The following is a 14,424-nucleotide window of genomic DNA, read 5'->3' as shown; positions in this document are numbered from 1 at the left end:
GCCCACATAAGGACCAGGGGGTCTCGGTATTGAGAACCTGGTAATTAAAAATAAATGCCTCATGAGTAAATGGTTGTATAGGTTATCAGTAGAGACGGAGGATATGTGGGCAGAGATCCTATGCAACAAATACTTGCAATCTAAAACTCTTGCCCAAGTTTCCGTGCAATCTAAAACGCGTGGGCGGCGGCGGGGTCTCCTCTCCCCCCGCTCGTTGTCTCCAGGCGTGGGTTGGCGGCGTCGGGCGGTGGTGACGGTTGTGGGCGGCAGGGTCGCGTGCGGCTGGTGCAGGCACAAAGGGCTTCGCGGGTGGCGTTCGTGGTGGCGGCGGTGGCCCGTTACGGCCGGATCCGGGCATCGGTGATAGCAGCCAGGAGGGGCGGCGTCGCACCAAGCCATGTTCTAGAAACTCGCCGTCAGGATGCTGGCGGCCCAGATCTGGTCACAGTGGGGCTGCCCTGGCGTGATTTGGTGGCCCAGCAGGCGGCTGTTGCCACCGTCCTGTTTGTGTCGTAGCCACGGCAAGGGTTGATTGCTACCTCACCCGGTCTTGGCTCGGGGGCGTGCTACCCGAGAGGCCGCACTTGCCCAAATCTGGGTCAGGGTGCGAGTCGATGAGCTGACGTGTCGATCCTGGCTTGGGGTTGTGACCGCCGTCGTCCACTCATGTGTGATGTTCCCAGCGCCAGATGTCTCCCTGGGTTCGGTCTCATTGCTGACGGATAGGGGTGCCGGCGGAGGTGGTGTTGTGGCTCTTCTGAGAATGTATCCATGTCAGTCGACAGTGTCAGGCCGTCTGGTTTTCTGGATGCCTCCGTCGGATTCGCTTTTCAGCAGGCATCTTGGCAGAGTTGTTCGTCGTGTGGACGGCAATGGATGTTGCTTTGGGTGACCCTGGTGTCGGCAGTGCCTTGGCAGTGGCGGTACCCAGATCATGCTCAGGAGGATCTGTTTGGTGGCGGCATGTCTATCATCGGGTTGAGCAAGTGCTTGAGTGTCCTCGGTGTGGCGAAGCCGAGAGGTTCCAGGCAAAAGCCTTGTGCTTTGGCACCAGCGACAGCGACCACGATGCCTGAGGGTGCCACATCCCTCTTGGGGTTGTAGTTGAGGTCCCTCTTACCAAGCTAGAGCTTCGGGTGAAAACCCTTGACCGGTCAGTCGGTCTCGACGGCAGCGACATGTGTGTCATCTCCCTCTTGAGGGTGTCGTCGTGGAGCTCAGGTTCCTCTGGTGCGCAACACTGGCATCGGCGGGCATTTTCAGATCCTCGTGTGGAGCTCCCTCGACTCTAGCATGGGCGGTTTCACTTGCCTCCTATTCTTTACACAATTCTCGTTGGTTCCACTTGCGGTCCTCGTTTTCCGCAGGTAGGTGCGGGCTCCACGATCCAGAGCGGGACGGCAGGGGATCCTCTCCGGCGGGAACTTGGTGTGAGCGGCGATACGAGGTCGACAGTTTCCCTTGGTGGCGAGTCTCCTTCCTTGTTAGTAGTTTAGGTTGGTCTGTGTTAGGGTGTGTTCTCTCCGGTTTTCATGTATTTTTCTTTGATCTGCTTTGTAAGAGGTTTTCTCATCATCATGTATCGGTTCAGCTGTGTTGCTTTATCTATAAAGCAGGACGAAAGTCTTTTTTGGTAATTGCATGTGTGACGTCCGTTCCTCTACACAGATCATGGGGCAAAGGGGAAGCCACGTCACTGTTTTTATCGGTTCGCTATTATAAGATAAAAAGGGCGCAATGTTGTCCTGAGCAAATAGCTTCTTCTTAGGAGACCTAGGTTTTAATATCCACAGTACTAAACTTATATCATTAGATCGATCATGAAAAATATTTTTTATATTTTATTTATGTTGTATTGTGAGTGTTAATATTTTATTTTATATTCTTAGTTGAACATACATAAATTTGACTTGCACAGAAACCAATACAATATATTTAGGAATCAAGGGAGTACTGTAAAATGACCATTACTCCACTCAAATCCACACTACACTTGTTGTTGGAGTTGTGTCGAATATAGTGTACGAGATAGGTTACAGTTGAACTTGTAGTTGTATTGTGTTTAGATAGGATATGGAGTCGTGTTCAAGTAGGACATTTGTATCCTAGGCCTCTCATATATAGCGGGGGCAGACACACGATGTAACCTATGCCAACACAATAGCATATGCACGCAAGGGGGAGCCGGCGGCGTGTGCCGGCGCCCGGGCGGCCGGTGTGCGGTATTGTGACGGTGTCACGGGAAGGAGCGCTCGTAGTCAAGCCCCGGGGATGTAGCCATATCGGTGAACCTTGTTAACAAATCTTGGTGTCGTGTTCGTGTGGATTGCTTGGTCTTCGGATGATCAACGGAGTGCCTCGAATTTATTCTAACACTTGTCATTGCTATTTTTTAAAATTTAAGAGGCGAACATTTGAGGTATAGCGTTGGATGGTTGGCTCATGTATCCCTACCCGCGGATGAGTCAGGACCAGTGCGCAGACAAAGAGTGTCCCTTTTAAGGGACAACGTTGAAAAATACCCTAAGAGCAACTCTAAGAGTTCTCCTAAAAAACGTCCCGTAAAAGTCGTTTATGGGATGGCCATATAATTTATGGAAAGTTTTCGAATAGTCATTTTTTTCAGCTCCCGTAATCATCATCTCCTAAAATCTTTATTTTCCAATTTCAGTTTAAAAACTCTAGCAAAAGGCATAGGCCCCGCATGTTAGTGACAGAGATGAGACGCATGAGTGGCGGCGGCACAACAGCGGCGCGTGGTGGCGGTGCACGGGAGTGGTGGCGACGTCAACGACGACACGAGGCAGTGGCGGCGGCACAACAGCGGCGCGTGGTGGCGGTGCACGGGAGTGGTGGCGACGTCAACGACGACACGAGGCAGTGGCGGCGGCGGTGTTCGGGCGGTGGCGCGGGGTGGTCCAGCGTTCTGCTCGTGAAGTTTCAGGCAGTTATCCACCCGTCAAAATTATACGGGAAGGCCATCTTTCCATAAACTTGGAGGATGGAGGAGGTGTTTTTATAAGATCCCGTAAAAAATTGGGAAACGTTGCACACCGGCTGACCGGCCTAACCGCGCGCCGGTCGAGTACACAGCGTACGATCCGTATTGATCGCCTGGCTCCTGTTGCACCAACGACCCACATGCTGGTGGGCCTTGGCCGCTTTTATTATTATTATTGAGCTGCCTGATCGCTTTTATTCCCACCCTTATCTCTATCCTCAGCCGTGTCCACTTTTTTTTTCGTTCACTTTTTTCGTTGCAATTGCCAGGACAACCCGACGGAGCTCCAACCGGTCGAGCCGTTTTGATGGACCGGCCTGATTTTTTGCTGTGACCGGCGCCGATGAAACATTTTTTGCTACAACGAGGAGTTGTTCTGATGGGACCGGTGTGACCTTTTGCGATGACCAGCGACGACAAAGTTTATTTTGCTACAAACGACGAGTTGTTTTGTTAGGATGGTGTGGTTTTTCGCGATGACCAACGACGGCGAACTTCTCTTTTGCTACAAACGACGAGTTGTTTTGCTTGGACACGTAAGAATTTTTGCTGTGCCCTAGCAATGGTAAAGCATTTTTTTAACAACTGGCTATCATTTTTGGCTGGGACCAGCCAGACTTCTTGTTGCGACCGGCAACCGGCGAGAATTTTGTGCTGCGGCCCACCAATGGCAAGTTATTTTTTTGCTGGAACTGGCGATCATTTTTGCTGGGAGCGGCCAGAATTTTTGTTGTGACCGGCGAGCGGCGAGAATTTTTGCTACGACCCGATTGCAAGTATTTTTTTTGCTGGCGATCATTTTGTGCTAGGATCGGTAAGAATTTTTGTTGCGACCGCCAAGAATTTTTCTACGACTCGGCGATGACAAGCCTTTTTTTTCGTCTGGAATTGTCAATCATTTTTGCTTGGACCGTTGAGAATATTTGTTGCGACCGGCGAGATTTTTTGTTGCTGAGTATTTATGGAGGTTTTTTTGTTGTGACGCCGCCTCCCAGCTTCCAAGTCTTCGCTTGAAGCTTTTTTAGAGGCCGGTTGTAGCTTTCTCAGCTGACGGTCGTAGCATTTTTCAGTGCTGGTTGCAGCTACTCCACGCTCCGGTCGCAGTCTAGGCTTTCGCTGGTTGCAGCAAACAACGACACCAGTAGTAGCTTTCTCGATCGCCAGTCGTAGCATTTTACGGTGCTGGTTGCAGCTCCTCCGTGCGCCGGTTACAACCCCAACTTTCACTGGTTGCAACAAAAAACGATGTCGACCGTAGCAATTTGACACACTAGTTGCAGCTGTGTTGTAGCTGGGAGCATCCGGCCCGGATGCTGCAACCGGCATGATGCGCGACTGGGAGCCGTCGATCAATATGCTGCAACTGGCATGGTGTGCGGCACCTGACATGATGGCTTCCTCTGCAACCGGGCGCCTTCTCTTGCTCAACAACGAATGCTACACCAACAATGGTGTGTGCTGAAACGAGCGATGATGGATACTACCACCGGCGAGCGACCCTACGGCCGGCGATGGCGAGCGCTGCTGCTACGGCCACATGATGGTGGCGCCGCGAGTCACGGCTGATGGCGAGGAAGATGAGTCGCGATCGGTGGAGCCGCCGTCGTCTACGACTGGCAATGGGACGGCAGCGTGTTGTACGACTACGCGTACACGTACACGAGGGAAGTGTTACGGGTGCGATGGGTTGGAACGCGAGCGATGGCCTGGAAGGCTGGAAAGATGCAAACCACGTACATGTACGACACATGCAAAGGGCTGGAAAGGAAAGATACGAGTGCATCAAGTGGTTGCGCACGCCCGATCGTGCGGCTGGCGAGCGACCGGCCCGGCGCTTGGGCCGGTCCGCCGGCGCCTATCAGCCCCCTAAAAAATTGGGTTTACGGGAGCTCTTGGAGGCATTTTTTTGCCCCAACTTCCCTTAAACAGTAGTTCTTTTTTTTAGAGATACAGGAGTTGTTGGAGTTCTTTTTTTAGGGGAACTGTTGGAGTTGCTCTAATATTACTATTTGTGTCTGTACTAGTAGACACATAGGCGTGTATGTGGTTTTTCTTCTTTCAAATATAGGTATAACATCCACTATTTTCCACATATACGTACGTAGTAGGTATAACATCTATTATTACTGACATATAATGTATACTTTCATCGATCGATCCAAGTCAATCCAATGTTATCAATGCAGTTTATGATAAGATCAAGAAGATGTTTTCCTATAAAGAAAAGACGAAAAGAAAAAAGATCAAGAAGATGCATCCTCCATCCCCTTAGAAAAAAAGAAGATGCGTCTCCTTCGTATTGCATCCTCCTAAAATTGTTGTCTTAGATTTGTGTAGATATGAATGTATCTACTCTTGACAAATCTAAGATGAGGATTTTGGGACGGAGGCTCTCTGTCTTCATTTCTTCGACAAGTATTTTCAAATGGAGGGAGTAGGTGGTTATGTTGTGGACCTTGTGCATGCATGATGGGAAAAATCTAATGACCTTGTGTGGACGTGCATTTGTATTGGATGCTGTTGATCGTTGTTTTACATATAAAACTGAGCGAAAGTCTTTTTCGATAAAGGCCAAGCGTACCACTATGCACAGAAAATTAGCCAACAAGCCCGTTGGATACTTGCTCTCTTTTTCTTTGATTAGACAGGTCGCACATGTGCAATTCTCAAAGAGATATAAAGTACCGTATTATTCTTCCCCGTCGAGATTGCAAGTTTTTTTTAGAATCACGAGATTACAAGTTATATGGCTCTGGATTAACGAAAAGTATTGAATTTGTTGCGGTTTCTCATGATTGTGTAGTATAGCTAAACTAAGCGTGAGTGTAGAATAGCTTATTCTACACCCTCTAGTAATGGTCTATACAAAATATAGTAACGTAGCATACAAAATATAGTAATTTTTTTGACAGTGTAGTAAATTCAAAACTTGGATAGTAAAAAAATTATTTCAAAATTACTACATTTTATACAGCGTTTTACTAGATTTTGTACATAGCGTTACTGGGGTGTAGAATAAGCTATTCTACACTCACGTTTAGAATAGCGTAACCCTACACACACACACACACACACACACACACACACACACACACACACACACACACACATACATATATATATATATACACCCTTGGAGTATTCGAAATTACATGCATGGTACTGGATGTAGGTATAGCAGCGGTGCAAAACTGAAAGGCCATATATCCGCCTACCATCGGCGCAAAGCGACAAAAACCAAGGGAGAAGATCAGGAGAGTCAAAATCAAGTGACATAAAAGCCCGCTCTCATTTTCCGGTCACATCAGCAGAAGAGACAACAAATAACCTTGGCTAGTTAAATGGAGTTGGACTGATTTGATTTGACGTACAGTGCCGCTTTTGTTTTTTCAAGGGTTGACGTACTATTTTGACGACATATGTTTTCTCCGATTTCATATGTTGAAACAATCTAGTCTTTTGATTACGTATATGTTTTTTCTGAAAGTACGCCGACGACGTACTATGTTTTTATAGAAGAGAGCAACATATTTACAAGAAACTAGACACGGATGTGAACACCCGGCTAGCGACACTCACACTACACGATACAAACTATACTACTCTCTCACGAAAGGTTCTAAGTGTGCAACTCCAGCAGTCTTTCATTCCTTGAGCTCATCCATGATTCGGCCAACCAGGAGGTGACGATGTATATGTCAAAACACGCACACGAGCACACACACACACACACACACACACACACAGAGAGAGAGACCATGCATGCACGCATGATTGGGCGATTGATTAAACCTATATATGGCCAGCAGAGCCTTAACTTTGGCAACACAAAACCCTAGCTGCACCGTTGAGGAAGCTCACCAGGGAGAAGAAGAAGGGCATGTACTCCACGCTCTTGGTCTTCATCACTGTACTTGTTGCCTTGTTGGAGGACTGCGAATGATGCCTCGAACTAGGTAGCGATCGAAACCTATTCGGACTAGTCCTCCCGAGTGCAAGCCCGTACGTAGACGTAGCTGCAACACAGACTCACCGGACTGACTCGGCCGGCATCTAACTCAACATGGAAACACCTCCACGTACTCCGCATACATATTTCCAATAGAGACTACTACTACTACGTGCATGCATCACCTGGATAGCTATTTGGGGAGCTTGAATGGGATGGCGAAGCCGCTGGCGGAGACGGCGACGAGGAGGAGGAGGTACGCCAAGGGCAGCAGACCCCTGGCGAAGGCGTGGAAGCGCGGCCCGTCCGAGGACATGGCCGGGACGTGCAGAAAGACGGCCGTGGCCATCTCGACGGCTGCGGCGGCGAGGACCACGGCGAGGATGGGGTAGTAGACGGCCGGGCCGAGGATCGGGCCGGCCGGTGGCAGGTGGAACGCGGTGGTCATGCCGACGAGCAGCGTGAGGGAGCCCAGCGCCCAGAGCGAGCGCGCCAACTGCGCCCTCGTCGGGACAGTCCCTGGGAACATGGACTGGGCTATCCCGCTCACCGTGGCCGCTTCCAGGTCATCGACGGACGCCATTGCCGACTATGGGAAGATCAGCTGTACGTACGTATGTATGGGTATGGCTAGTTGTGGTACTGGAGCGAGCGAGGATTGGACAATAGGCTAAGCAGCCGGCTCTTTTTGTAGGCAGAAAAAAGTGTGCGTCAGTGCGTGATCAGACGGCAGTGGCCTAGACTCGCCTTTTCGGCTCCGCGTGTGAACCGAGAGCAACCGACTTCCATTCCATTCAGCACTGCCGCGTTTGTTCTTGGTGGCTGCTGCTATGTTTCTCTTTTGTCCCGGAGGAAAACATTCCTTGTCAACATGGCGTGCCGTATCTATTCCCTCCTCAGCTATCAGAGGGAGCTTGCTTTGAATTTCTTTTCCCTTTGAACTTCTTTTCCCTTTGCGAATCATAATTACTTGGACAGTCCGACTTGGTGGAGAAGCTAGCAATCTCCCAGAATTTCTTTCATGCGAGACAACCTCACGTCCGTGGCGTCTGCCGCGTGTCTCTCTGAGAATTGCAATCCCGCCATCACATGTTCGGTTCTTTCCGGTGCCCTTTTGCCTTACGTGGCACGCATACACTCAAACTAAAGCTAATCACACTGCAAAACCAAAGAAAAACTAGAACTAGTGCCATCCAATTCTTACTCTTAACAGCAGTAAGCAGATTGCACGTGTGCAGTGCCAGTTCCAACCAGTACCCAAATTAACCAGATACTTTTTGTTTTTCAAGATTTTTTTTTATGATTTTACATGCATGAAAAAAACAAAATGGGCCGGCCCAGATTGGAGGGCTTCAGGCGCCCGTTTGCAAAATACAGAGTAACGTCCCTGATTTTTTTACATTTGTTTTCTGGTCTTATTATCTTTTCCCATTAATGTTTTTGTTATTTCCTTCTTTATAATAATTTGGGATTTCCAAATTTCATAATTGTTGGAAAAATGTTTGAGAAATCATATAATGTTTGTGAATTGAAAAAATGTTTGGGAAATCATAAATTTTTCGCGGTTTCAAAAAATGTTTGTGATTTTACAAAATTGTTTGAAAATTAGAAACATTCACAATTAGGAAAAAATGTTGGCAAATATTATCATGTTCATGATTATTTGCGTATTTCAAAATTTATTCCCCAATATTAAACAAGTTCATGGATTCAAAAAATGTTCATGAATTGCAAAATTATTCATGCATTTCAAAAAATGTTCGGGCAAACAAAACAAATGTTCATGATTTGTTTTTAAAAAAATGGCCAATTTTTTTGAAAAATGTTAATCCGAGAAAGCGCTTCGAGACTAGCCATACTGGCAGACCCAGTCGGTCCTCGTTCTACACGGTGTACTTCATGCCATGCATAGAGTGACACCAAATTTTTCCAGGAAGTGGGCATGCCCACTCCAGCACTCAACACAATATCTGAACGAATTCAGACACCATACGCACGTTACGTCACGTCCGGGCAGCCTTTTAGGGTTTTTCCATCGGGAAATCATAGAAAATGCACGGTGTCTCGGAAATAAGCGATCATTTGCATGCATGCTTCTCATGATGATAAAAGACTGTAGAAAAATTTTGGGTCCATTCGTAAGATGCCGAAAGAAAAGTCCTTTGAGACGGACGCTTCCCTCCACTACGCAAACAGCCTCCGTAAAAGATGGTCAAATTTTGATCATATTTCGAAATACACCAAATTTTGCCATCATGTGGGCATGCCCAGCCCAGTAGTCCACGCAAAATTGGAACGAATCAGTGTTTTAGGGTTTTTCCACTGGGAAAATCATAGAAAATACATACAATATCAAAAATCAATCAAATTTGGCATGGATGCTTGGCATTGTCATGCGAGGGCGCGCAAAATGTTTAGGCTCGTTTGGTGAAGTTAAAAAAAAGGTTGTATTACACTTGCCCTGTCGACGGGCCCGAATGGTGCTACTTGTACATGGTGGTTATGCTGGCATTCACGAAATGACACGAAAGTATGCCAGGGTGTGGGCATGGCCATTGTACTAGTCCACGCAAAATTGTGAATTTGGACACCGACCGCATGTTGCGTCACGTCCGACAGTGTTTTAGGGTTTTTTTTCTCCGGGAAAAACATAGAAAATGCATACAATGTCATAAATCATTAAAATTTGGCATTGATGCTTAGGATTGTCATGGGAGGGTGTGCAAAAAGTTTGGGCTCGTTTGGTGAAGTTGAAAAAAAGGTTGTATTACACTTGCCCTAATGGCAAACCCGAACGTTGCTGCTTGTACATAGTGGTTATGCTGGCATTCACGGAATGACACCAAATTTTGCCAGGATATGGGCCTACCCATTGTACTAGTCCATGCAAAATTGGACCGAATTTGGACACTGAACACACGTTGTGTCACGTCCGGGCAGTGTTTTATGGTTTTTCCTCCGGGAAAATCATAGAAGATGCATACAATGTCAGAACCCATTCAAATTTGGCATGGATGCTTTGGATTGTCATGGGAGGGTGTGCAAAAAGTTTGGGCTCCTTTGGTGAAGTTGAAAAGAGAGGAAGAGAAGAGGAGTCTTCAGCGGCACCTACAAAGAAAAGCTCATGGCCATGATTGAGACCAAGAAAGCCTTGGCGGCCGAATGCAAAGAAGAGAAGGCAGCAAGATGGAATGAGCGCAAGTTGTCGGAGGACGAGAGATGAAGGTCAAAGTTGGTGGCCGAAGAGAGGGAGTTGAAGGCGGCGGAGCGTAGGCTTGCACTAGAGGAGGAGAGGCTTGTGAATGAAAGAAAGGACGAAGAACATGCTATCATGTTCATGTATCCAATCACAATAGATGACACATCAATAAAGTTTTGGCAGCTCACTCGTGGAGGGACCTTGATTCAGAAGGAGGTCTCTCTCCGGAATGGTGGTGGTGGCCATGTCGATAGGGGTGGTGGGCGTGGAGATGGTAATTGTGTTGGTGGCCTTGTGGATGGTGGTGGAGTTAGAGGTGGTCGTGATTTCTCTAGTGACGATGTTGTTTGAGTTCTTGTTGCATGCCTTTGGTTGGGGTCAATCAACAACATAAGACAAGCTATGTTGTGGTGATTTTGGATCAAACTTGTCGATGTGGTGCCTTTTGGATAAACTATTTGCATGTTTTAATTTGAATTGCCCAAACCGTGCAACTATGCATGTTTCTGGTTTGGATGTTGTGCATGTTTATTTTGAATCATTCGAATGACTGATGAAATAGTGTGGAATTGTTTGAAATGTACGTGACAAGGCTAAAAGAATTGAAACAAATATATTCTCCTTTAAATATAGGGACTAGATAGATCCGGCCACCGTTGGAGGAGGAAAATTATCCTCCTTTAAAGATACTTGGCTGTATCCTCCTTGAATCATAGCTAGGGATCAGTTAGAGATGCTCTTACCGTAATGTTACTGTCCACGAAGAGAGCAACCTGGTTGAGGTTGAAGTGTTATAGCTTGCCTTCTGAAAACCAAATGAAAAAACCAAAATAGCCAGTGAATTTGTAGTTTGTTTACAGTAAATCAGTTAAGCATTCGAGTCCTTCCTAGTTAATTCAAGTAAAGGTCTCACTGATAATCCCCGCAAAGGAAAAAAAAGATTTCACTGATAAGACTTCAGTTAAGCATGCGAATGCTGGTACCTGCTCCTCTCTCACTGATAAGATCGATTAGTTCAAACCATTTCTGAAAAGCACGATTAGTTTTTTTCTCGAAATGGAAAAAGCACGATTAGTTAATGGTTACCAGCGAGAAAATAGTACGTAAGCTGCTGAATGGCCCTAACTAATCAATAGTCATATCGGACCTGCGTCGCCATCCAACCACTGGAATTTGAGGAACTGCTCGGTTGGAGTGGGAAAAGGAGGGTGCCATTTGAGGAACACTTTGACAAACAGCCTAAACTAGCCCCTGCAGCGTGGCTCAAAGTGATGGATCTTTTGTGGGTGCAACAACTCCCTGGCCGTCAGCATTAATTTTTGAAGCGTGGGCAGACCAAAGGAGGAAGAGGGAGCAGGAGAGATGGAGGAAACAAATCGCAGGACGAAATCGTCGAAACCTAATCTTCCAAAGCTCAAACAACCGCACTGACCTCCTCTCCAGCGCGCCGATCGACCTCTATCTATCTGCATCTATTTATAGACGCTTGGTTTTGTCATCAAGGCAAGGCAAGAACAGCATCTGACAGAAGCGAGCAGCCGGCTAGGCATTGGAGCTGCTAGGAGCAATGGATGCGACGGCGGCGACGAGGCGTCTCATGAGGCTCGCCTGCTGCATCTCCGGTGTTCTTGTTCTGTCGTTCCTGCTACCCAGCGCCCTCGCCGAGGAGCGATTCTACGAGTTCGTGGTACGTGCCTCCATCCTCTCGTCAGTTCAGTCTTGTCTCCTGGTATTTCTACTCCTAGCACTAGCACTAGTTGGTAATGCTTAATCTGACTGTTGTCGGCATGCATGCAGGTCCAGGAGACGGTGGTGAAGAGGCTGTGCGAGACGAGCAAGATCATCACGGTGAACGGGCAGTTCCCGGGGCCGACCATCGAGGTCCACGACGGCGACACGCTGGCGATCAAGGCCGTCAACAGGGCGCAGTACAACGTGACCCTCCACTGGCACGGCCTCCGGCAGCTCCGGAACGGGTGGGCGGACGGGCCGGAGTTCGTGACGCAGTGCCCGATCCGGCCGGGGTCCAGCTACACGTACCGGTTCACCGTCCAGGAGCAGGAGGGCACCCTGTGGTGGCACGCGCACAGCTCCTGGCTCCGCGCCACCGTGCACGGCGCGCTCGTCATCCTCCCCAAGCGCGGCCGCCCCTACCCGTTTCCCAAGCCCGCCAAGGAGTTCCCCGTCGTCCTGGGTACGTCCATCATCGTCGGTTAGTTTATAGTTTAGTTTCATCTCATCGATCGATCGACGTGCAGCGGAGTGGTGGAGGAGGGACCCCATCGCGGTGCTCAGGCAGTCCATGGTCACCGGCGCGGGGCCCAACGTCTCCGACGCCATCCTCATCAACGGCCAGCCCGGAGATTTCCTCCAGTGCTCCAGCCAAGGTGTTATTTAATTTTGTTGGTTACCTACCACGTTAATTTGCATGCATGCATGTTGCCAACTGAAACAGTGAAACTTATCATTGGTGACCACCATGCAGAGACCAGCATCATCCCGGTGGTCGCCGGCGAGACGAACCTGCTGCGCATCATCAACGCGGCCATGAACTCCGAGCTCTTCGTCTCGCTCGCCGGCCACAAGATGACCGTGGTGGCCGCCGACGCCATGTACACCAAGCCCTTCGAGACCACCGTGGTGCTCCTTGGTCCCGGACAGACCACCGACGTCCTCGTGACCGCCCACGCCGCCCCTGGCCGCTACTATCTCGGCGCCCGCGTCTACGCCTCTGCTCGGGGCGTCCCCGTGGACAACACCACAGCCACCGCCATCTTCCAGTACAAGAAGGCAGCCGCAGGGGCAGGCGCTGGAGCACCAATGTTCCCTGCTATGCTGCCGGCCAACAACGACACCAAGACGGCCACCGCCTTCTCCAACAGCATCCGGAGCCCGAGGCCGGTGAAGGTGCCCGGGCCGGTGACGCAGGAGGTGTTCACCACGGTCGGGTTCGGCCAGTTCAGCTGCCGGCCGGGCCCCTTCTGCCAGGGCCCCAACAACACCCGGCTGGGCGCGAGCATGAACAACGTGTCGTTCCAGCTCCCCAGCGCCGTCTCCCTGCTGCAGGCGCACTACGGCCGCATCCCCGGCGTCTTCACCGACGACTTCCCGGCTCGCCCGCCGGTGGCCTTCGACTACACCTCGCAGAGCGTCCCGCGCGCGCTGTGGCAGCCGGTGAAGGGCACGCGGCTGTACCGCGTCAGGTACGGCGCCGTGGTGCAGATGGTGTTCCAGGACACGGGCATCTTCGCGGCGGAGGAGCACCCCATGCACATCCACGGCTACCACTTCTACGTGCTCGCCACCGGGTTCGGCAACTACGACCCGAGGCGGGACGCGGGCAGGTTTAACATGGTCGACCCGCCCAGCCGGAACACCATCGGCGTGCCCGTCGGCGGCTGGGCCGTGGTGCGCTTCGTGGCGGACAACCCGGGGGTGTGGCTGGTGCACTGCCACATCGACGCGCACCTCTCCGGCGGGCTCGCCATGGCGCTGCTGGTGGAGGACGGCAAGGGGGAGCTCCAGGCCATGGTGCCGCCCCCGCTCGACCTGCCCATCTGTGGCCTCTAAGCTAGCTGGAGGCTTTCTCGATCGTGGCTTCTGTACATGGCGGGGAAATGTGAGCCCCTGCGCGTCGTACTTGTTGTGTTGCCAGCTGTTTGCCATTCAAATTTGGCACTGTAATTTGAATTTCGAATTTAAGTTCAAAAAGAAAAGGCAAGGTTTTCGTGATAACTTAATAAAAGGCACGCACTTTTATGAAGTTATTAAAATGTAGCATCAAATACAAAACATTTATTACCGACACCCGACCTAAGAATGATATGATTTCAAGACGAATCATGGTTTTCTACACAACTTAGGCCGGTCATAATGGGCAAGAACATAAGCTAGTAACTTACACACTTCCCTAGACTATGTTACTACCTTCATAGCGGGTAGGAACATCTATGTAGTGTCATGCAACGATGTATTTATTAGGTTATAGACTCATTGTTTCTTGGAGTGTGTGATGTTCCGCTAACTTAGCTAGTTACCACAAACACCTCTCTCTTCATTAAATATGTGCCACATAAGCAAAGTTGTATTGGAGTGTGTGATGTTACTCCTAAGTTCCTCCCCATTGTGACCAGCCTTAGGGTAACTGATAGCTACTTGCTGCCAGAGCACTAAGGGGGTGTTTGGTTCGGGGACTTTTTAGTCCCAGAAACTAAAAAAAGTCCTTAAAAAATCCCTAGAAACCAAACAGGATGGAACTTTTTCTACAGGAACTAG

The 14,424-nt window shown here is 49.3% G+C and overlaps 2 protein-coding genes across 2 annotated transcripts; one reads left to right on the top strand and one right to left on the bottom strand.

Moving 5' to 3' along the window:
- Positions 1-6,428: 6,428 nt before the first annotated feature.
- On the bottom strand, positions 6,429-7,628 carry LOC147967706 (uncharacterized). The gene has a single exon (XM_087522513.1). The coding sequence runs from the start codon at positions 7,531-7,533 to the stop codon at positions 7,144-7,146; it is 390 nt and encodes a 129-aa protein (XP_087378639.1). The 5' UTR covers positions 7,534-7,628; the 3' UTR covers positions 6,429-7,143.
- A 4,011-nt stretch (positions 7,629-11,639) lies between these two features.
- LOC147967705 (laccase-3-like) lies at positions 11,640-13,860 on the top strand. Its single transcript, XM_087525353.1, has 4 exons — positions 11,640-11,836; positions 11,947-12,343; positions 12,408-12,536; positions 12,635-13,860. Exons 1-4 carry the CDS (start codon positions 11,717-11,719, stop codon positions 13,717-13,719), a joined length of 1,731 nt encoding a protein of 576 aa, XP_087381479.1. The 5' UTR covers positions 11,640-11,716; the 3' UTR covers positions 13,720-13,860.
- Positions 13,861-14,424: the final 564 nt, after the last annotated feature.

The sequence above is a fragment of the Triticum urartu genome, chromosome 5A (genome assembly GCF_056163025.1).
Source record: "Triticum urartu cultivar PI428250 chromosome 5A, HENAU_Tu73, whole genome shotgun sequence".
In the NCBI taxonomy this organism is placed as follows: Eukaryota; Viridiplantae; Streptophyta; class Magnoliopsida; order Poales; family Poaceae; genus Triticum; species Triticum urartu.
This window is presented reverse-complemented; position numbering and strand designations above follow the sequence as displayed.

Coding starts and splice junctions, on each gene's coding strand:
- LOC147967706 (XM_087522513.1), bottom strand. CDS start 7,533: ATGGCGTCCGTCGATGACCTGGAAGCGGCCACGGTGAGCGGGATAGCC.
- LOC147967705 (XM_087525353.1), top strand. CDS start 11,717: ATGGATGCGACGGCGGCGACGAGGCGTCTCATGAGGCTCGCCTGCTGC. Junction 11,837..11,946: donor AGCGATTCTACGAGTTCGTG/GTACGTGCCTCC, acceptor GCATGCATGCAG/GTCCAGGAGACGGTGGTGAA. Junction 12,537..12,634: donor CCTCCAGTGCTCCAGCCAAG/GTGTTATTTAAT, acceptor ACCACCATGCAG/AGACCAGCATCATCCCGGTG.